At 36.8% G+C, this 23,211-nt stretch overlaps 1 protein-coding gene across 3 annotated transcripts in view; it reads right to left on the bottom strand.

Annotated features, from left to right (window-relative positions):
- Positions 1 to 9,935: 9,935 nt before the first annotated feature.
- The window catches only part of LOC119656586 (proton-coupled amino acid transporter 1), a 43,504-nt gene continuing 30,228 nt past the window's right edge, over positions 9,936 to 23,211 (bottom strand). For all 3 annotated transcript variants that reach the window (XM_038062991.1, XM_038062992.1, XM_038062993.1), the window contains 5 exons: positions 11,854 to 12,052; positions 11,426 to 11,786; positions 10,886 to 11,340; positions 10,657 to 10,829; positions 9,936 to 10,501 (listed from right to left, as the gene is read on the bottom strand). In XM_038062991.1, the coding sequence (XP_037918919.1) occupies positions 10,218 to 10,501; positions 10,657 to 10,829; positions 10,886 to 11,340; positions 11,426 to 11,786; positions 11,854 to 12,041 (1,461 nt within the window). In that variant the 5' untranslated portion in view covers positions 12,042 to 12,052 and the 3' untranslated portion in view covers positions 9,936 to 10,217. The remainder of the gene's footprint in view (positions 10,502 to 10,656; positions 10,830 to 10,885; positions 11,341 to 11,425; positions 11,787 to 11,853; positions 12,053 to 23,211) is intronic.

Raw genomic sequence — 23,211 nt, 5'->3', positions numbered from 1 at the left:
GTTAGTGTGAATTACGTGACCATATCATCGAAGACGCCCCTCTCACAATTTTTGCACGATTGGTGCAACTCCATATCGATCGTGGATATCCTCATTTCGGATGTGATCAAGGCGTGTCACATCACTAGTCCAACGCAACATTTTTGTCTCCATTACCGCAAAATGCCGTTCATTATGTTTTGTAGTCAGCTAACACTCAGAACCATTGAGGCCAATTGGACGGACGATATTGCGATAAATTTTAGATTTGAAACGTTCGTTGATACGTCGATCATAAAGAGCAATAGTTGTGGAATGCTACTTCATTAAGGTTGCGCTAATCCGTGAAGCAATTTCATAAAGAAGTTTTCCAATGGCTAATAGCATTGACCCGATGTATTTAAATCGCTCAGTTCTGGGCAGGTCACCACCATTGACAGTGAAAATGGCTGCCGGCCGTCAAAAATTTAGTTTTATTCAGATGCAACCTGAGACCGTGTTGCATGAGGCGATCATTCCAGTTTGAGACAAGTTGCTCGAAATAATGTTTGCTATGAGACGCTAGGAAAACATCATCTGCATAAAGTAGTGTATAGGGCACCTGATATCGGATGTCCCGTGGGACAGTGTCTATAACAAGAACAAAGAGGAGTGATTAGAGGGTGCCTCCTCGATGACACCGACAAAGACACGAAACGGTTTTGATATACCCGTCACACTTCGAACTTTACTTACTTATTTACTTTGTGATTGCGATAGAGGAATTCAACCTAGTGCACGAGTTCCTCTAGTACTAGGTGCCATTATTATGATTAGTTCAGTCGAAAACTTTCCTTGGATCTTGAAATGTTGTGTAAAGTGGGCGATGTTTTTTATGGTCTTTCTTCATGAGTAACTGCACAGCATGTATTGCGCCGGTAGTTCTGCAGTTTTTGCCAAACCCGGATTGATTCACGATTATTTGAACGGTCCCGCGAATACGGTTGTCAAGAATGCGTTTAAAAATCTTCATGGTATAGGACAGTAACTGGATCGAAGAGTAATTTTAACATTCTGCTGGACTATCTTTCTTTTTCCATATTGGAACTTTGGTACTTTCTTGCCAGTCAGATGGTGCTGGATTTTTATTTCAACATCGTCATTTCAAAGCCAAGTATCTCGGTTGATGAACAGTTCATCTGGCATGGTGATCCCAAGGGTTGCATAGGCCGCTTTGTGGATCATGTCTTTAAATTGGTTCCACAGCTTTGCTGTTAGTGACGGTGGTAAAATGTCGGCATATTATGAGAATATAGTCGGTTTGCATTTTACTACTATAAAATGTGGGAAGGTGAAACAATCGTTTGATGAACCATGTATTCATAATTACAAGGTCATAAATCTCCGCAAAATCGACTATACGTTCGCCACCCTCGTTGCGTGCTCCAAACCCTTTTTCTCCATGGCTCCTGCTGCCTTTTCAACTTCATGGGTATTAAGGTTACCTGTAATGATGACATCAGCGGGCATGTGACAGGTTTTTTCACCTCTCTTCTCGGCATCAGGTCAATCTGTGTGTTGTTCGCACGCGGTGAAGAAGTGAATAGTGCGATCAGCTGATATAATGGTGAACTTCATGAGCCGGTCATAAAATCTTTCGATTTCTAACATCGTATTGAGTGTGTGGGCCACCAAATTAGAGCCATTTTTATTGCGTTCTATGTCGCAACCTTTGATACCAGACCATCGGGTTCCTATTAGTTTCAGCGGAATGCCTATCCTGCGTAGAGGGCTCCAAATACACTTACTGCTGAAAGCTTTCTAGCGGTCGGAGTGGACCGTTAAAGTCCCTCATGGACCAAGGGAAGATTTACAACCATATGCAAGTTCTCATGATGCAATATGGGATTCTGAAATCATTACTAACTGCGGCAGCTTCTGCTTTCCTGACCAACGCTATAGCAAATTCCCGTTTGCCGGTATTGGATGACTCACGCTCGCCATTATTCGGAGCGACCAATAGAGACTTTAGTCCGTCACATTTATCGATCCACTTCCATGATTCCGGCTTATGACCAGATTAGTGCCTGAGAAAGAGCATTTTTAATGGTGGATCAAAAATATCCTTAGGTGGATTATTCAATGTATTTGGCGTTCGATCAGCTAGATAACGAGCGACAGATGGTCGCAGCTTTTCGACCTTGCAAGAAGTGGCGGTGGCAATACACAAGCGAAGGTAAGCGACCATCAGATAGTGATCTTTTTCTGAAGCCGATGTCAGTGTCCCTTTTGTCGTGCACATGCAGATGACAATTAATAAATCTGCTGCATTCAATTTCTCATAGAAAACCTCCTTCGCATTTACATCGGAAGTCTCCGTGCTTAACACTGCATTGAATAATCTAGAATATACAGAAGAACCCGTTCACATTTTCTTCCAACTGGATGTCGGACGCGTGTTTATCTTGTGTGAGAGCCTTTCCATGCACGCTTCTCCATTCGTTCATAGTTAAAAATCCAAAATATTCCTTGATATGTCTCCAAACTCCAACTCTACCGTTCATATGAGTTCACTTCGTGTGAAATACAAAATTTTGATCTTCTTTAACTTTGTTAATAATAGTTGGAAGGCCTTTTCAGAATGATGTGTAGTAATATCACTTGTATTGATGCCAAATTTTGTACTTCTAGAATGAACTTACCGGAAGTTTTCGAGTAAATTCCTAAAATATAATCTATGTAATAATATATGATACCATAATTAACTTCATTTCAGTAGATATAGCAATAGGATGTAGTTTGTACAGACGCACCATTGTATTTTTTCACATTTTTCCGTTAGGTTCTGAAACTGAGAACTTTTTCACTTTTCGGGGTACACATTTTCAGTCTTCACTAACCTTTGTTTCACCCAATATCAGAAATAAAATCATTTTCGAAAAGTACTTGATACACAATATGACCAGATTCTGTGAATAAAAATGTTGTTCCCTTTTGCATATATGGGGAGCCCCCTTAAATCCAATACAAAGTGATGTTACTCGTGGCCCGTGCAGTGGACAGACTATATATTCTTACCAAATTTTGTGACGATAATTACAGTCGCTTCGGAGTAAATCTTGTGTGACCGACGGACGGACAGACATTGAATCGATTTTAATAAAGTTACCTTAAAAACCTTAAAAATTAAATTATCAACCTATATGAAAAAATATGTCAATTTTGTACTCCTCTTTGTTATTCAATACAAATACTGACAATACATGTACTACAAAATATGTAAATGTTTCTCTGTGTTCAAACTCTAAATATCTCGCATTTCTTCTGTTCTCCTCTTCTTTTGGCCTAAATATTAAATTGCACTTATAACGAAAAATCATCAACTTATGTATATTTTTCAAGATGTCGCACTACCCATTCCTTCTAGTCGATACATTGAAAATCCAGTCCCTTCAAAGAGATAACAAGTGTAGTGAATAGTATTAGATGAATAAGGAAAACCATCGAATTTTTAACTTTTTCATGATAAAAATTTCTTGGTTGTTCGACTATAATGTCCTCCCTACTGTTTAGTTTATTCTGGTCTATCATTTTCTTTTCTGAACTGCAAAGGATTTTATTATATATTTCTACACATTTCTGTACAACTCTTCCGTTGGTGATTGGGCTCAATGCGTTAAGGAAGTCTGTTGAGCACGTGAATATAAATACGCGATTCGGCTTTTGTACAAATTCGCTTGTGTAAAAATAACACTTCTCTGAATCTGTATATCTTATGGTTTTCATCTCAAACACTTTACATTTGTTAGAAATAAATGCAACTTTCCAACAAATAAGATTGTACATTATATTCTCTGTTCTAATGAGGTAACCCTCATAGATCAGTTTACTTTTCGGCTTTCCACATACGGGCGTCTTTTTTTCGTATGTTCGAGACCTAGTTCGATCTGATTGACACTTTCGATTCTGAGTGACATTCGTGCGGTTTGTAATTAGCAAGTCTGACGAAACCTTTTTGATATTCTCTTTAATTCCTAGATCCATTATGCGCTTTTTCAAGGCATTTCTGCGTTTATCTTTCAAAATTTTGAGCAACCGCCACAAGAACTTTTGTTGAGATTCTACTTCAGACATTTGGGTCACAAGTATCTCTTTAAGGAGATCGCTATCCTCCTCCTTGAGACACTGATACCGTTCATTTGACTCGACAATATGGCGCAGCAACTTAACATCATCCGCGTTAAGTAGTGGTTCCTTACTCCAAATAGAAGGTTTTCGTAAGCTATGATTCTCCAGAAGTTCCCGGCAGTGTTTTAAGATGATTACACTGGGAGCTGGTTTTATTTTGTTGTCTTCTGGTTCGGAGTTGTTTTTCATAAGATTGATTGCATCTTTCGAAATTTTTCTTAACGTCGGATGCGATCCGTCAGAATCATTGCAATCGAAAAAAGTATCTGACGCTTTGTGAGTCAATGATCCGATGGTGCTTATGCATAAATTGCCTTTCTGAAGAATTGAATTCATTGCGTCATTCACAATTTTAGAGGACGAAAACACTGAATTTTAGTTACACTATGTATACTGATGAAAATTCGTTTGACAAACGTGAATGTGTGGCGACATAGAAAATGGGCGGATTACTTGGTTCATTTTGGAAAAAAATAGGAGTGAAAGCTGGAATCATTATATTAGTTTGGTATTAACAACAACGAAATGGAAACAGAAAACAACAAACTATGTATGCCATAGTCCCATATATTGGCATAGCGCATGAACCAAATCTACGCACCATCGGTAACACGCTTCAGCTCCACGTAGTTCCACGGCAACTCGTCAGCTATTCTGGTTCTTGTTACCCTTCCTAGTACCTATCCACTGTCATTTCCGCATCCTGATGAACACGTCCACGGATATCTGCTTTTATGTTCATTCTTGCTTGGATACCCAGATATAACAGCACCACCAGTTGGAAAACACACACGAAGACTAGAATGGATCAACCTCACCTCACTCTATACAGCCAACCATTGATATTAACCCTGACAACAAGTCGGAAACCGGTATGAACAGTTTTGTTGATTTTTTATGTAAGAATATTTACCCAATCGATTAACTCGTAATATACAATACGAATATGCCCGATATTCAATTCCATGTGGTATTGATATTTTATCTCTTAGAGATTAGTAATTTGACGCGAAGGAGGTAAACTTTGACCTGCTATAATTTTGTTGAGAGTAGTAGGATTTCCACTAAATTTTTCAGTATGATGATGATGTATATAAAAACCGTATAATTGCAATTTTACGCATTTAGGATGAACTTAAAAGGGCTGGCAGTAAATTTTTAAAATATAATAATGTCATATTATTAACTTAATTAATAATATCATATTATTAACTTTATCTGAAGAGATATCGTAACGTAGGGTATTTTATGGCCCAAATACTAGTTTTCTGTGGGCTGGCAACCTGAAAATTTTTAAACTTTATTGCTACTGAAAAGTCCAAAGCCTCGGATAGGGACTGACCTTGCGGCTATGAACTTTGGTTATCGAAAACGGATTATAATTGGTTTCTAGAATATGCGCATGCTCCTCAACAGTGGTATCTCGGGGTCCTTAAAATAGTCGCTTTTCCCAACTCAAGCGGAAATTCCAGCGATAGAAGTTGGACATTCTGGGCCTAAGCGAAGTAAAATGGTGGGACTCTGGAAAGTAATTCTCTCTCTCTTGTCACACTAATGGTGATGTGCTTTTCTACTCTGAACCTTTCTAGCAAATTTCGTACCAACAAGTGTAACCATTTCTGAAAAACGTGTGTGTGACAAATAGAGAGACAGACCAACGAACGAACAGTGAACCTATTTTAATACGAACAATCGTTCCGCTTTTCCATCCTGTTGCACCCCATACAACGCATATTCAAAATGTTCTATATAGAGCTGGCAAGATCAAGTAGACTATACTAGCTTTCCAAGGAGAAAGACTGGAAAAAGATGTGGCGCAGCAGGGTTAACAGAATTCGAAATTTATTTCGAATCTTGTTAATTCGACTGGTGTTCTCCGTGGCGGAGTAGGCTTGGAAATGAAATATGAAAAATAATTGGAGTTTAAAAAGTTGAGTTGACAATCAGTTTTTCAATGAAGCAAAACTAATTATTAAAAGTTATTTTTCGACTGAGAGAGTCTGGCTAATTATTCCTTAACTTTGAGAGAGTCTCGCTAATTATTCCTTAACTTTATATTAATAAAATTATTTAAGCTGAGTTTCTACGTTTATTTTAAAATGTCAACGCTCCAAATCGCAAGCAGTTGCCAGTGATATTTATATCTAATATCTGAAAGAATCTTATAATTTAGTCGTATAGACAAGTGATCAGAATGTCCTGAAGTCTGTATAGGCCAGACAAAAAAGCTGATAACCACTAAATTTAGGGGGCATATGAAGGAGATGGGTGATGCCTACCAAAGATTATAGAAGATTGACAGACATCTGTCTGATACACCCAGACATTCGTCTGAAACAGAAACAGACAATGTGAAGCAGACGTTTGATTGAGACAGACACAGACATTTGTCTGATGCAGAAAAATATTTTCTCTGGAATAGAAATTTGTCTGTTTGTTGTGTGATGCCAACTGAGGCATTTGATTGACTGATGTGATGCAGATAAAGGTTTTGTCTGAAACAGATGTCTGATGTCTAAACATAAATTAATAATAGTGTTTTAAATATGTTTACCTTGCAAATACACTAGGCAATATTCTGGTGTCGTTCCTAGGGGGCGTTAGCCAATCTGTCGTGTCGTATCGTGTTGTTCTCAGGGGGTGTTAGCAAAACAGTCGTATCGGTCTCGGTGGGCGCACTCCTTAAGAGCGCAGGTGGGCTTGAAACCTGAAACGTTCGCTGCCTATTTAGGGAATAGATTTTCATTGAGTGGAAGATCTTCTTCACCTTCCATACCAAATTTTAAATTCTTTAAGAAATAGAGTGTTATTACTTTATGTGAGCAGATGTTGGATTTTTGGGTAGTTTCTAAGAATAGGTCTATGATTTAAATGTGCGCTTCTCAGCTCATCCCTTTTTAATTCATCAAAAAATCAAAAAATGACTGACAGTTTCGTCCAGGGCAGAGGCAACTCATCAGACGCTGCCTCACCTCTGTCCTGGGAGCAGCATGATCGAAAGTGCCGACAAGTGGAAAAACGCTCCCTTTTATCATCGCAAAAACACGACAAGGTTGCGAATTATATTGGACTAAAACGCCAGTTGTTTTAGTCTAAGCTAGACTAAGGCTAAAGCTAGGTAGTTGTTTAGGATATGCCGGGATCCTAAGCCCACATCCACAATTATTTTATTAGCAACGTTAAAACTAAGATCTCTTTTGAAGGATACTACATGAAAGACTTTAGTTGATACCCAACATGGCTATCATCAACAATGGCGCAACAACCTTTATCCTAGGTCTAGGCCTGACATAGTAAGGAACTCCAGACATCCCGGTTTCGCACCTAGGTCCACCAATTCGATATTTTTAAAATCTGTCTGGCCTACGCCATTGCTTAATCTAAGGCAGGGTACGCCTCGTCTTCTTTTTCTACAATAGGTACTGCCCCCATAGACTTTCCGGGCTAGATCATCCTCACCCATATGAATTAGGAGACCCGTTCACCTATTGAGCCGGATTTTATCCGCAACCAGAGGGCCGTAGTATCCCTCATAAATTTCATCGTTATAAAGCCTACGGAATCGTCCATCCTCATCCTCGGGCCCAAAATTCCGTTCAGGATGTAGGTAGGCTGTACATCGAGAGATCGGTTGTTCTTCCCATAATGTCAATATTGTGAGTATAGGGCAGTAGTTAAGTGGGCTTGAAGAGGATGGTGCTTCTCGCATTAATATCTGCATCGCGGAGCATTTTTCCCAGGGCCAGATTAAAGAGGACACATGATAGAGCATCCCCTTGTCTTAGACCGTTGTTGATGTCGAATAGTGTCGAGAGTGATCCTGCTGCTTTTATTTGGCCTCGCACATTGGTCATGATCAGCCTAGTCAGTTTTATCAATTTCGCCGGGATACTGAATTCTCTCATGGCCGGGTACAGTTTTACCCTGCATATGCTGCCATGGTCGGGTTTAAAGTGGATGAAAAGATGGTGCAACTGATGTCCGCACTCCAACAGTTTTTCCATCGCTTGCTACACAGAGAAAATCTGATCTGTTGCTGATTTGCATCGAATGACGCCTCTTTGTTGTAGGCAAATGATCTTCTGGGCGTATGAAACTATCCGACCTGGCAAGATATCGTGGGAATATCTTATAGATGGTACTCAGCAACGTGATACCTCTATAATTGCTGCACTACGTAATATTCACCTTTTTATGTATGGGACAGATAATGTCTCGTTGCCAGTCGTCAGGCGTTGATTCTCTGTCCGACACCTTGAGCATCAGTTCATGAATTGTTTGGTGTAGTTGGTCGTCTCCATATTCCATTGATTCCTGGCGACTTATGGTTTTTGAGCCTATGAATTGCACCGACTGTTTCCTCCATGCTTGGTGGTGACAGCATTTGTCTGCCGTCTTCAGTTGATGGGACCTCCGATTCGTTGATATTTTGGTTGTTGGGCAGTTCATCAAAATACTCAACCTATCGCTCAAATATATCCATTCTGTCGGAAGTCAGATTTCCCGGCATAGGTGTTACGGAGGGCTTTGTTGTGAATGGCTTCAGTATTCACTCTCACCTGACGGCCAGTGTGGTAGATTCTAAGCGGTGTTGTAATTCGGGCCCGGAGCACTATGCCAGAGAGATAGTGATCCGGATCTATATTGACCCACCTATATGTTCTGATATTCATCAAGGCTGAGAGGTGGTGGCGTTCAATCGCCACGTGATCAGTTTGATTAAAAGTGGTCTCGTCTGCCGCCTTGAGAGGCCCATGTATGATTGTAGACCGCTTTCTGTGCAAACTAGGTACTTTGAACAATCATTTCATACGATACCGCTAACTGAATAATCCGCAGTCCGTTATCATTTGTGTCTTCATGTAAGCTATGGGAGCCGATGTATCGCCTGAATAGGGGTTCCGTCCCTACTTGACACATCTGGCTATAATTACTAATAAACTTTTAAAATTCTACAACTCTACTTAAACTCAATGAGAAACAATATCACTCGCTGCATGTATTTTAAAATATTTCTACCGAATTTCATGTCATTAGGTGCAAGTTTTCCCAATAAAGTTTAAGAAACAAGATTAGGGTCACACACAAAGCTTTAACAAGTCAGGAAACCGGAAGCTCGGCGCTTCAGGTTGAAAGGTTTTGTTTGTTTCTTGTGTGAATATATTTGAGTGCAGAACTATCCCATTTGCGTTTAGCCGGTAATATATATGCATTTGTTATGTCATATTGTTCACTTTAGTGCGATATTGATATTTAGTACTTTGAGTTGCAGTAATGGTAAAGGTAACTTTGAGTTACTGTAACTTTGTTAGTAATAGTACGATTTTAATCAAAATTGGGGATATCATGCTTCAAACTATAATCTATATTACTTCAGAATCCTATAACCCAAGGATAAACATAAGAGGGTTTTTAGTAAACTTTCGCAAAATTATATAATAGTAATATACTATTATTAACTTAATTTGAGCAGATATCGATATGAAGAGTATTTTGACGCCTGGGTCATTTCTGAGAGTGGGTACGTTAAATAAATCATCACTTTCGACCACACGCACTCCCCGCCTTTCGAAGGAATGTCAAAATTAAGCCTATCATCGAAAATCGAGACCTTTAAATTGATACCCAACATGACTATATTCGGTGAAAAAAAAGTGTACACCCCCTTTTGCAAATATGAGGCCCCTGAGTTCTGACTCACGCTTGCTGGAAGTCAAAAACAGATCTTTAAGGTTTTTTTAAATTGGTTGCACTATAACTACAACTAGTGTAAAATTAAATTCATTACGGAGGTGTAGTTCTGCTAAGATTTTATTTTAATTATTTATTTTGCAGGTAATACAAAAAATTCTTAATTGATAAATCAATTAAATATAATCAACTTACATTTAATGTTAAAATAATATTAGTGATACTAGAATACTTTTCAATATATTTACATAATAACAAACTTATAAAAACATATTTATTTTAAATTCTAAGATCACGTATCACGTCATTCGTCTTATTACTAGGTATCATTTCAGATACTTTAAAATTTGTTATATATAATTCACAGAAGAAGGAGCTAGTTAACTGGCTGCTTCACAAGTTGAATTACTTGCTGTGTCGAAAACAAGTTCATTAACAAGGGATGATATACTTTCAAAGCCGCCAGTGCTGAAACCCAATAATGCTACCAAAAGTATGCATGTATTTTTCAGTAACATCCAACCATTAGGACCTTTAGAAATATTTCCCCATGATAAAATCATCTCAATCACAGGTGGGAAGACAAGAGCTAAGGCAGTTGAGCAAACAGCACCAATCATTGAAATAAATAGGTTCAATTTTGGAACTAATTCGGCAATGGCAACTGAAAATTAAACAGAACAAAACATCATTAGTAGGAGGTATTGCCTAAGATATTTGTGGTTAAACGGTTCTGACAAAACTGGAGAAGGAAATAATACAGTGGTACTGATCTTCCACTTCTCCCCAAATTCAAATACAAAAGTCATTCATACTTACATGTAAGAAGAACCATCACTGTTCTAAAAATCATTTGTTTTAATACTGGATGCTTGTGCCCTCTGATTGCCTTGGAAACAGACGGCCAGGTGATTTGGATAGCTACAAAGAATTGCAGTGGATATCCGAAAAGCACTCCCAATGATACTGCTATTTTAACTAATCGAGCAAGCCTGAAAAATGGGTGGTATTAGATCACACAACGAACTATTTGGTTTTTTTGTCTTACCAATCGTCAACATCCAAGTTCAGTGTTAAACTACCGCAAACATTTTCTCCCCATTTCAAATATCCGAAAAAACCAACGAAAATAAAGAGGGTAACGACAAAGGACATTCCCACGTTTAACACTCCCAAAGGACGATCAAATTTATTTGGTTCCCGCATAGCATTTTTTAGTGGTAGCACCAACGCAATGCCTTCGAATGCAAATATGGCTGTTCCAAAGAATAGAGCTAATTGATTCCAGGGAGTGTAATATGCCCGTTCAGAAGGACTTGGCAGGCCATCCTTGAAAGCATAATACATTGTGATGACAACTCCTATAGCTAGAAATACATTAGCTAATGCTGATATTGGAGCGAGGTATTTAAGGTTTGTTATAAGCGAAGGAAGTAAAATTGGTAAAAATGCTATAACCATTACTATTTGGACGTCTATGTTCAAATCGTAATAATCGAGAACCTGGAATCGGAATAAATTTCATTTTATAAATATTTGGCATTTTATAAAATTAAAAATGTTGTAGCATTGTTGAAAGCACTCTTACCTGCTTCAAGTTCGTGGAAATAAATACGAAGTATATACAGCAGAAACCCAACTGTGTAACACATATAAATATGTTAACCACTGTCTTCATCCAAGGAGCCCAACTCCGTAATTTAGGCGGACCATTTTGGAAGCACAATTCTACTGTTTCAGCAAAATCTGGCAAGAAATTGATTTTATTCGCCTCTTGCATTTTCCTCGAGCAAGTTAAAAGTACATGCTGGCAATGCACACTGACCACGGCTAATGCGAAAGTCAATATTGGGGCGGTAATCACACCAGCATTCTTGAAAGCATCTCCCAATGCAAACATCCCAGTACCAATGTTGCCTTTGAAAAGATGCATCATTGTTTCCCCATAGCTGGAATTATAGAAAGTTAATCTGATGCTATATAACAGGAAAATATTTTGTTTCATTGAATACTTACGATGTTGGATGGCTGGTGGTAATACCATGTGTGACAGCTTCAACAAGGGACTCCCTTCTGGCTTGATCTTTGGGGTCGATTTTGATACCGAGTTCATGGTCAATGGCTTTATATCGTTCAACAGGATTTTGTTGTTGTGTCGACCCATTTGAGGATGCTTCTAGCTGTTTTTCTTTTGATGTTGTCATTTTGGTGGATTCTGGAAAAAAAATGTTTTACATTATTTATTATGAATTACTTTGGATCGATTGATCAATATTAGCAATATTCGTATTAAATATGTAGCATAAAAAATAATCCGGTAAGGAGGGGTCTACAAGGTCTTTAGCAGTTCGGTATAAATGGCAAATGCAACGCAAAATGATATTTAAAGTTTGTGGCTCGCGGTTTAACCAGGTACGGAGAATCTATGGGTTTATAATTGGTATTCACTCAACTTTAAATTCAATCATTGTCAACTGGGAGAAAGGCCTATTTTCTCAAAATAATTGCGGGCTAGGAATCATCATAATTAAATAGAATAGCCGATATACAGTTTGTTTTCTGAATTGACAGAATTTATCTGGATGAAGCCAATGTCAATAGATATTGTTAGCCAACGGAAACGCAGCATTCTACCAAGTGAGGGCAAAAAACCTAAAAAAAAAATGAAATATTCGTAGTTGGGTTTTCATTTAAATATTAACCACATTCATTAGCTTTGGTGATCAGATTAGGACCGATTTTACTGTTAGCCACTATTCCAGTTTAATTAATTTGAGCATTTTCAGTAGTTGTTAACATAATGTCATGTTATGCAATGGTTTGTGTTTGGGTTGTAATCGAATTGTGAAGGAATTAGTTAAGAATTTCAAAGAAAATTCTCCTCATACGTATTTTGATTTTGAAAATTAATCTTCCCTAAACCCCCGCGTCAATGCTAAAATTAAATATATATTATATAATATTAATCGATACCTTCTGCTTGATGTCTGACGTAGCTTTATTGGGGAAAATTAGAGAATGCAATTCGTTGCCCATACCGCTAAAACCTGAAAATCTCCGCCACAGAAGGGCGAAAAGGGCATGTTGTGGGAATTATAGTTAAGGTTAACTGCACTGTGAGCTGGACTATTCTCCAGTTAGAAAGCTTAACATTTATATATGCGTATTTCGTAAGTCGCAATTATTTATATGCAACTACAGACTCAGAGAGAGAGACAGAAATAGACATAGACAATAGCTGAGGCAGACTCATTTATCTGATACAGAAGCAGACTTTGTCTGAAACAGATATTGATCTGAAATAGACATGTAAGGCCCTAATCTTCACTATCCAGGCGAATACTAACATTTCAATGCAAAAAAAAATCGTATTTGGACTTGGAAATATAAATCCAACAGAGTTCGTACTCGTACTCGTAAATACGAATATGTTTGTACTCACTTTCGGACGTGAGAATACAGTCGTATTCGTATTCACTTGTGTAAATACCAAAATTTTCACTTTTTCGAATACGAATGTATTCGTAATTTTATTGATAGAAAATCGTCGTACTAATTTGTTCGTATTCGCATTTACGAATACAAATATCCCCAACACTGAACAAGGGTTATTCCTTGCCACTTCCACCCTGGAAGTGGCAAAAGCTGGTCATGATCTCAAAGCCGAATAAGTCGCAGTAAACTCTAAATACAAAATGTAATGCTCTCGGCTAAACACAATTGCTGTGTGGAAAAAGTGGGTATAGAAACTATCCTTGTCGATTTAGTTAAAGTTTAATTATATAAAATGTTATCATCAACCATACATATGCTCTTATTTTTTTTTGCTTAAGGATTGAGAGATCCTAAGTCCACGTCAACTTGAACCCCCCTTTTTGGGCTTAGTATCCAAACAACCAAAAAAATAGGAGGCAATCACGGCTGCTCCCAGAGCAGAAGTGAGCCAGCAGCTGATGCCTCTGCCCTCAACTAAACCATTAGCCTTCTTGATTTTTTATATACTCTTCTAATAACTTATTCAGTCTAAGAGATTTGGGAGTGGGTCACAGAGAGAAGATAATAAAGAAGATGCTTTCTATGTTATTTAATTTTCTTTCTTATGTATCTAATACTTGAACTTTTTGAGGGAGGAAATAAAGGGAAGTGTTGGCAGAAGCATCGGAACGCGGTAGTATTGTTGTATTTAGAACGTTAATATTAATTTATTGTGAAGGATAAGGGCTTTTTTAATTTGAATCAAAATTTAAATTCGCTCGTATACGTGTGCTAAACAAATATGAATCTGAGTGAAATTATGCGGTGTTTCCAACGATTAATTAATTGAAATAATAAAAACTTGTTGTTTCTTTTTCGTTGGTGTGGGTATTTATTCTTGCAAATACCGATATTTCGGGAACCACTTGTTCCCTTCATCAGTGCAAACAAGTTCAACTTGGAACAAGTGGTTCCCGAAATATCGGTATTTGCAAGAATAAATACCCACACCAACGAAAAAGAAACAACAAGTTTTTATTATTTCAAATATGAATCTGTTTATCATTCTGTTATGATTGCCCTTTTAAACCCTTTCATATATTATTAAATTATATTTCTTGGTCCACAAGCAAATATTGCAATGAAGTTTATTTATTTATTTTATTTTAAGAGAAGCTTAAAGCAAAATAAAACTGAAGGCTGCAAAAAGGTTTGGTAAAAAAGACTATTCCGGTAATACAGAAAGTAACCTTTATTCATCCGATTTTGAATTTTATTGTTATTTGTGCAAATAAATTTTTCATTTATTATTATCATAAATTGATATTAATGCTTATTTTAATTTGTGTTCAACCATTGGAAAATAATATGTAATAGTATGTCTGATAACTTGACCAAGATAAACATTTCATTCACACATTTTTACACTCAGTCCACTCACCTAACTCTGATTTGCAGTATTTACGAGCATTTTCCAATTGATGATTTGTAAACAATGTAGGCATTTATTATGTAACCAATAAATATTGACCTCAATGAAAATCTATATTACGATAAGTATCGATATCGGTAAATACGTACATCCGTATGAAGGAAAAATGAAGTTTCTGGGTAATTGCCTTGGATACGGTTTTTATTAAAATACTGATAAAATACCAATTAAACTGATTGTTCTTGGGATAATACGATTCAAAATCAATGAGAACATATTCAAAGCAATTAACTGATGGTAATTTTTGATTTCTAAATTTTCAATTTATTAAGGCACAGATTTCCACGATAATGATATCTTTCAGAGATTCAGAGTTCGAAAAAATTGGGCTTCTATTATTTTTTTTAAAAAATAATCGTGAAATTTTGAAGTTTCACCTGAAATTTTTACCTTTCGGTTATATAAAATAAGCCTCCTTGAACGATCAGGCAATGATAGCCTAAAATTGATTGATTGATTGGAAAGACAAACAGACGTATAGACATACAGTAACCCTATTTTATTACCGCTTTGTTTTATACAAAGCCCTAAAAAGGTTTGGATGGCCTTATACAATGATTATCTGTAAGTATATTCTTTAATACAATTCTCCAATAGAGCGCGCAATTCCTATAGACGCACTATAAAATTTTATTTTCAACGTTATAATTCCAAGAATTTTAAACAGATGCTAATGCCACTTTCGCAGTATCTTCTTACAACTGTATTTCATTGTTTACAATATCGTTTGTGCAGTTTACCTTTGGTAGTCACTCTAGCGATGTGGTCTTTATCTTGGGAATTGCAATGGTCCCTAAATAACACCGAATCCAATAACAATGAGCTCTTTAAAAATTCTTAACAAGGCAAGCAGTTCTGCACCAAAGCAACTGAAGTGACCGAACACCCGAAGTGATCTTGCCTCCTTCAATATCATTTTGGTTTATGAACTGGATATACCAGATTGTTCAATAAGTTTTGCGGTTCGATAAGATAAACCCAATTCCGTGAACATCAATATACCTGTGCTAACAAGGTTCCAATTTATGAATTCCATCCCTGGATTGAGAATCTACAAGGGCTGAAAAATACGCTTCCACAGCTATTATGACCTCATCATTTGATGGAAAACGCTTTCTACACATGAATTTTTTAGTACTGGAAATAGATGGAAGTCGCTAGAGGTGAATACGGTAGGTGCTCCAACAATTCGAACTTGAATTCATAGATTTTAGCCATTGTCAAAATATTCACGGTGCATTGTCCTTATGAAAAATAATTTTTTTCTTCTACAAACATGGTCTTTTTTACGATTTTTTTCCTTCTGCAAACATGGTCTTTTTTATGATTTTTTTCCTTCAGCTGGTCTAAAAGACTACATTAATATTCAGAATTTGTTGTTTTACCAGTTTGCAAGTAATCCACAAGCAGAATTCTTTTCGAATCCCAAAAAACTGATGCTAACACCTTCTTGGCCGATTTCTGGACACGAACTTGTTTCGGAGCCGAAGAATCCACTTTATCCCTTCGAAAACGCTCTACATGTTGCTGAGAAAGTCGCATTCGAATGTGTTTTTTATCCATTGTTAGCGAATGCGGCACCCATTGTGCACGCTCCAGATTAATTTTACTATTTTTGAAACTCAATCCTTCAGTCAAAATACGATTTTCTCTGCTCAATGTGATGCGTCGGGCTTCTACTAAATTCCTTTTAGTCACTCGACGATTTTCCTATACGATATTCTGAATTTTTTCTATGATTTCTGGTATTATTGCTGTTTTTGGATGACCTTGACGTTGATCGTGTTCAAGGTTTGTACGACCACGTCTAAATTTAGCAACCATCTTTATACTGTACTAATTGAAGGCAAAGAGTCCTTATACACTTTCAACATTCGTTCATAAATTTCCTTTGCTTTTAAACCTTCCAAAAATAAAAATTCAATCACTGCACGATACTTAATTTTTTCCATTGTAAAAAATATTGTGACACGTCGATACTAAATGGCTTGTAATATTCTTTTTTTACAAGAAGAGTGTACTAATAGAACAAAAAAAATGGGCTAGTAGCAACGCCCTCTCTTATCGAACCGCGAAACTTATTGAACAACCTAGTTGTGACTTATAGTATGTTTTTTCGAGGGGTATTCAGCCCTATTTTCCATGAACGTCAAATTAAAGAACCAACTTACTGTGGGTTAAGCATTTTGAATTCAATTCGGCGACACTTTTTTCAGCGTCAATCGACGTTTTTAAAGTTTGTGGGAAACCATACCTTACTGTTGATTTTTCCAAGTATCTTCGTGGAAATCCCCAGATTCAATGGGGGAAGAACAGGTCACCGGAGACTACTTGAAACTTCTCAAATTAACATTCCATAGGAACAAACTTCTTATTACCATAACTTGTTTACGATTAATTTTACTATTAGATAAAGCCGGGGATTCCTTTTTAATCAAGAGTACTGTATTTCATATAATTTGCATATCGAAATATGGCTGTTCGGGTACTATTTGTCTCCATGGTATGGAATCCCTAGGAAATTTCTGGCAAACTTAGACGACTATCGCAATTTGCACCGGATTTTTATTTTAATTTCTTGTGTTCTCTTTTTAGATATATAACAGTGTATGAGTCTCTTCATATGTCTTAACTAAGTCTTTGTCTTGAAGAAAGAGTAATAACCTTTTATAGAGCAGCTACAACGAGTTTTTGCAACTTTTTCGTCACTAAGTCGACTTACTAGACTATGCTATAAACTATGCTTAATTTATCTATCATATCTATCTATATTTTGCATTTACGGAAATCAGATCAAGAATACCATTTGAAGGAAGAAAATAGCATGTTAAACCACCTGCATAAAATAAAAGGTTAGAGAAAGTTGAATACATGTTTCAGATAGCGAACAGTAGCCTTGAGATTGCTATCGTTCTTTAGCGTACTGATCGGTTTCTATTTACGCAATTATTTTTATTATTGCTTTGATACAGTATTCTATGTAAACTTTGATTAAACAGTAGAAAATCGTGACATTCCATCAAGTACGCCATTAAGATTGCATTCAAGTAATGAGTAAATGACACGTTTAATTTATTCCATTGCATAATTCTTTGGCGTAATCATATAGTACATAGTTGATTGTGTGTAAATAAAAGTTAGCCAATAGTTATATAATTGATAACAATAAGGTAAATCGTACAACAAAAATGTTAAATTGAGATAAGTTGTCGATAAAGAATTTTTGAGGAGAATGATAGTTTAGGTAAATAAAGTAGCAGTTATTATTTTACGTGGAATTATTGACGTTAGAACACAAAATTGTATAGGGTTACCCAATCTACCTTTTCGAACCTTCAATTTACGTACATACATATCATTCTCCATATTTGTTCTCCCTTTTTGAAATATCGATGTTTAACGTTTTCAAAATGGCAGGCATTTCGATCGCCCAATCTAGTAATTACAGGTTTCTTTGCTTCTTTCCAATTGCTCGATATTAACATATTTTTCGCCGAATCATCCCCAAGGAGGTCGTATTATCTGGCTGTGACGATATATCATATTTTCTGGAACCATCGTCTGTCCCGTTGCAGAGAGTATTCTAGACTAGTCTAGTAACAAGACTAGTCTTGTTACCTATTTGTGAAGTAACGCATATTTTTGATGTGCAACCTGAAAGCGGTATAGGATTTGCGAGTTGATCGGGCCTAGCCTTCAAGCTTCCAAGCTTTGTTGAGAATGTCATCCAAATCTGGAACTTTGTTGTCGTTGATTCTATAGGTCCTCTGTGAAATTGGTAATATCGCGTAATCATTGAATTGCCACCCTTTTTGGGGCAGCTATTATGTGTGTGTGTGATCTTTATCTTTGCAGCCTCTTTATTGTCACTCTGTAAGTTATACTCCTGGCTTTTATGTGGGCATTCTGCTCCTTCATTAGACTATTCGCAGGTTATCTGGCAGGCGATTAAAAGAACCCTTTCTCTACCCGCCCTTGCCGCAATTTCACTATTCCATCAGTATTTGGGTTTCATACGGGAAAGGACATGTTTTATGGGCATCGCTGCATTGTATGCTTCTGGGACTTATCGGATGATATATGATAAATGATTCTTTCCACAATGCATTGCGTTCCAGTTGTACAACGGTCGCAATATCTCCCACTCAGAAACCTTCTTAAGACAACTGGGCAGTTTGCTCTTTTTATATATAACTCTCCTTCTCATTACGAATATGGTGCTCATATATTTCAGGTCTTCTGTGCGAGCGCATACACCCTTAGTCTTTTCATGGAAAATGTTTGCGTTCCCGACATTCGTAGGTGTCACGTACCCTGATGTCGACGTGCCTCATTCAAAAGCCTACCCTTTAAGATCGTCGAGTATGATTTTTTGGCTGTATCCTCTTGCGTTCTGCTAGACTATTTAATATCACTTGAATGTTGCACTGGGGTTGGGGATTCCTATCACTTTTGTCCTTTTCGCTCTTTTCGAATTTATGGTGGTCTATGACATCCTGAAATTTCTGTGCACGTCCATATCTCAAATAGCATATCTGTAGTTGCGACATGTTTTACTAATTATGGCCATGTAGCGTTTTCTTGTAGACGTTTGCAAGGGTGAACCCTGCGCCATCTCGCAACAATTGCCAATTTTAACAATATGCCGATGATACATACGCTACATTCCTCTGCAGAGTATTCAATATGGTTGTGCTGGCCGTTCTTGATGATATGAATTTCAGCATTTTCCGAGTAGTTACGACCTATGGTTCGCAATTTTTAAATACGGTTTCCATATGATCAAAGCCAAGGTTTCTGCGCTACCCTGCTCCCCAAGTCGATACAAAATTCTGCATAATTTCCTTTCTCCCTCACAATTTCAGTCCCGCTTTCATCAATAGCCTGATGGTTGCAGCATCTCATCGATCTTGTATTTGGCAATGATTACCTGTTTTATCGTTTTTATGCCTGACTCTTGCCCTAAATAATTATCGATTTCACCTAAGAACTTATATATGTGGAGCGTAGAATATCATTGGTGTCCATTTCTCTCCCAGCTTTCCGAGAAGCTCACACCTGTCCTCCAGTATTCCACGCCATATAGAGCAGAGCAACCCACTGGTGCATCCTGGGACAGTGGGTTCCATTACACGGCATGAAAAGGAGTAGAACTACCACCTATTCTCAATATCTGACCTATCCACTGTGACTTTCGCATCCGGATCAATTCGTCCATCAAAATCTGGCCGTACGCCAATGACGTTTTACGTTTGATGTTTTGAAATTATGTCGGGCTAAAGTTGCTCGACGAAATTTCGAGTAACAGTGGTAGTGATTTTTCGTGTGCTACTCTCATATAGGAGTATAGATAGAACATTAGCATGGAATATCCTCAACTTAATGTTGGTGCTAAAATAGCTGTATTTCAGAATTTTGGATATGCTTAAGTAAAATGGACGTTTAATTTTAACACTTTTTAATTTTCAACACAATGTATATTGTCAGATACAGATATTGTCGAAATTCGAATACACAATATGGGGTAGTACTAATAGAATAGAGATAATTTTGAAATATAATTATAAAATATGGCAACAGATTTTTCATAATGTTTGTAGGTATCCGCACTTGATAAATCAACAGAGTGGTATCTTGTATGAACCAAGTGGAATCGCAATGCATTTTGGCAACTTTTTCCTAGATTAAATTCGTAACACTCAATCGGCAACTCCCTCAGAATAATATGGAGATTTCTTTCCAGACAGATATTCCTATTTGTGGGCAACGGCATTTAGAAATTTATATTTTGCACGAAATGTTTATCAAATCGGTTGAGAATTGAGTCATTCGATGTATTAGTAATATTCAAAGAGGTTAATGGACTATTTAGTGATTTGCCATTTTAATCACTCTTTTCCATTTTAAATAAAATTTTATAATATGTACACCATAATTAATCTAATTCGATGTGGAAAAATCTGAACCATTTAAGATATTTTCTTAGGTTTACACATTGGATACCTATTGAAACCCTGGGAACTTTATATACTATCTTTTAGATTTACTTCTAAGTACCTATTTTTACACTGCATTAGTTCGCTTAATAAAGGAAAATAATAACTTGCATCCGAACAGTTGGAAAAAACATTTTCGATTTAGAAAACTGAGATTTCTTGCTGCGGAAAGGTTATTTATCAAATATAGCCATATGGAATTTCAAATAAAGGGTAAAAGGTATTCTGAAACATGTCTTCGCATTGTTCACCAAGTGGAGAGTAATGGCTCAAACAATACAGAATTGAGTGACAAACCCCATCCTCAGAAACTGCTTAATCAAAAAATACGTAAATCAAAATATCTTCCCGAAAAAGTAATTATATTACTATATTTTCGAAATTTACTAAAAAACCCTCTTAAAGTCATCATACGAGTGCAAACGTCTCCAGCAATATAAGACATAGGATCGGACATAATACTGGAAACTTTGGTGCTTTTTCTTTTTTTATTAACAAAACTACAGTGTCAGGTTGTGTTTTTCGTCTAAATTTATTGCAATCTATGCATCATTTTTAGAATAGTATGATATTCTTTAGAGTTAGAGTTGCAAGAGCATCCTTCCTGCAGACTATTGATAGAAATGGAAGAAGAATAGACACTAATTTTCATCTCCCATAAAGTTTCTTAAATAAAAAACCACAAAACCTCCTGTACAGAAAGAGTAAAGCTTGCGATTCAATTTTAAGTTATCTTCAAATTTTGATATAGTAAATACACCAATCGAATTTCAAATAAATTTTCAACAACTCTTAATTTACCAATATATTTTCTATTTAAGTATTAATGTCGATATTGGAAAAGCGAATTAAAGGTATTAATTTTTAGGAATCAAAATAATCGAGCCTTAGGAGCTAATGTCTTTATCATGAACTTTGATCATACACATTTAATGCTTGACTAGGTGACAAGGGTTATTTTGATTTGAATTATTATCTCGGGCTATTGTTAAGGCTGTACCTGTCAATGGAAAATAACACAACATTTCTGGTCTGGCCTAGAGGAGTCCATATTATAATCAACTAATCTTAATTGGTTATGAAGCCCATAAGAAACTGTTGAAATAAAGATTACTAATCTGTGTCAATCAACTTACTAGTTGGGTTTTAAGCAATACTGTTCTTAGTGGAGTATTTTCTCTTAAACAGATTAAAGTTTTCACTATCACGCCTGATATTGAATGATTTGCCGGTATCTTCTGGATATTTCTGATGGATAATTGGTCATTATGACTTGTTGGATTTCTGATTTATCAATGACTGGATTGATTTGTCCCCGTTTAAAAAATGATACTTCCGTAGTGGAAATGCATCCAAGAAATTCCTTAATTTGAAGATACATTTAAAATTATGTTTGGTCCGTGCATGTCGTCGATGAGAGCGATGCAAATTGACCAATGCTAGCCTTCCGGCTGTTAATATTCCATGCCTGTGACAATCCATAACGTCGCCATTTATACTTCACCTGATTCTTAAATCCATATCTGAGAAAAAAGACATGCGTAATAATCTGTTGGCGTTAGTATCATCTTGTAGCTGGTCAAGCTGTAAAACGGTTGAACCAAATACATACCATTTGATATTGATTCTGATAGAAACAGTGCAAGGACTGGCTTGGATCAACCTGGACACAAACGAGACGAATTATGAAGGTATCATCATCTTCAACGGCGCAACAATCGGTGTCCGGCCTAAGTCTGCCTTAGTAGGGAATTCTAGAAATCTAGCTTCTGCGTCGAGGTCCACTAATTCGATATCCATAAAGAGGGCTGGCGTCTTGACCTACACCATTGCTTCATCTGGGGCAGGGTGTGTCATGCTTTCTTTTTCAACCATAGATATTGTCCTTATAGATTTTCCAGGGATTAAATAACTCACCCACCACCGCAGTCTATCGAGCCGACCAGACCGTGGCGCTATCGCTCATAAATTTTATTATTATATAGGCTACGGAGTCACGTATCCTCTTGTAGGTGATAAATTGGACAAAATATACTTACTAGAAGCTGTCTTTAGACTAGCTCGGATAAACTGGTATAGTTAGGACCGTCTAGTGGAAAACAAAAGGTGGAAGCAGCGCTTTACCAGTCTAAGAACTGTTGTCTGATTTTTTATGAAAATAGTTCATGGAAATGGAAAATATAATAGTAATTATCCAAAACTACCAGTAAACACACTTTTAATATTAAGCTAGTTCTATTTACATACAACGGTTGATCCAAAGACGTACAAAAATAAAAAGGATCAATCAATCATAGTGTGATAGTAGGAGGTAGTTTTTATGCTGGGAATACCGAATTGCTCGAAGCAGGCCTAACTGGTCCCATAGTTTCTGTGACCTCATATCTTTTCCAAATGATGCTGGCGATTTAA

Source organism: Hermetia illucens, chromosome 5, assembly GCF_905115235.1.
Source record: "Hermetia illucens chromosome 5, iHerIll2.2.curated.20191125, whole genome shotgun sequence".
Lineage (NCBI taxonomy): Eukaryota > Metazoa > Arthropoda > Insecta > Diptera > Stratiomyidae > Hermetia > Hermetia illucens.
This window is presented reverse-complemented; position numbering and strand designations above follow the sequence as displayed.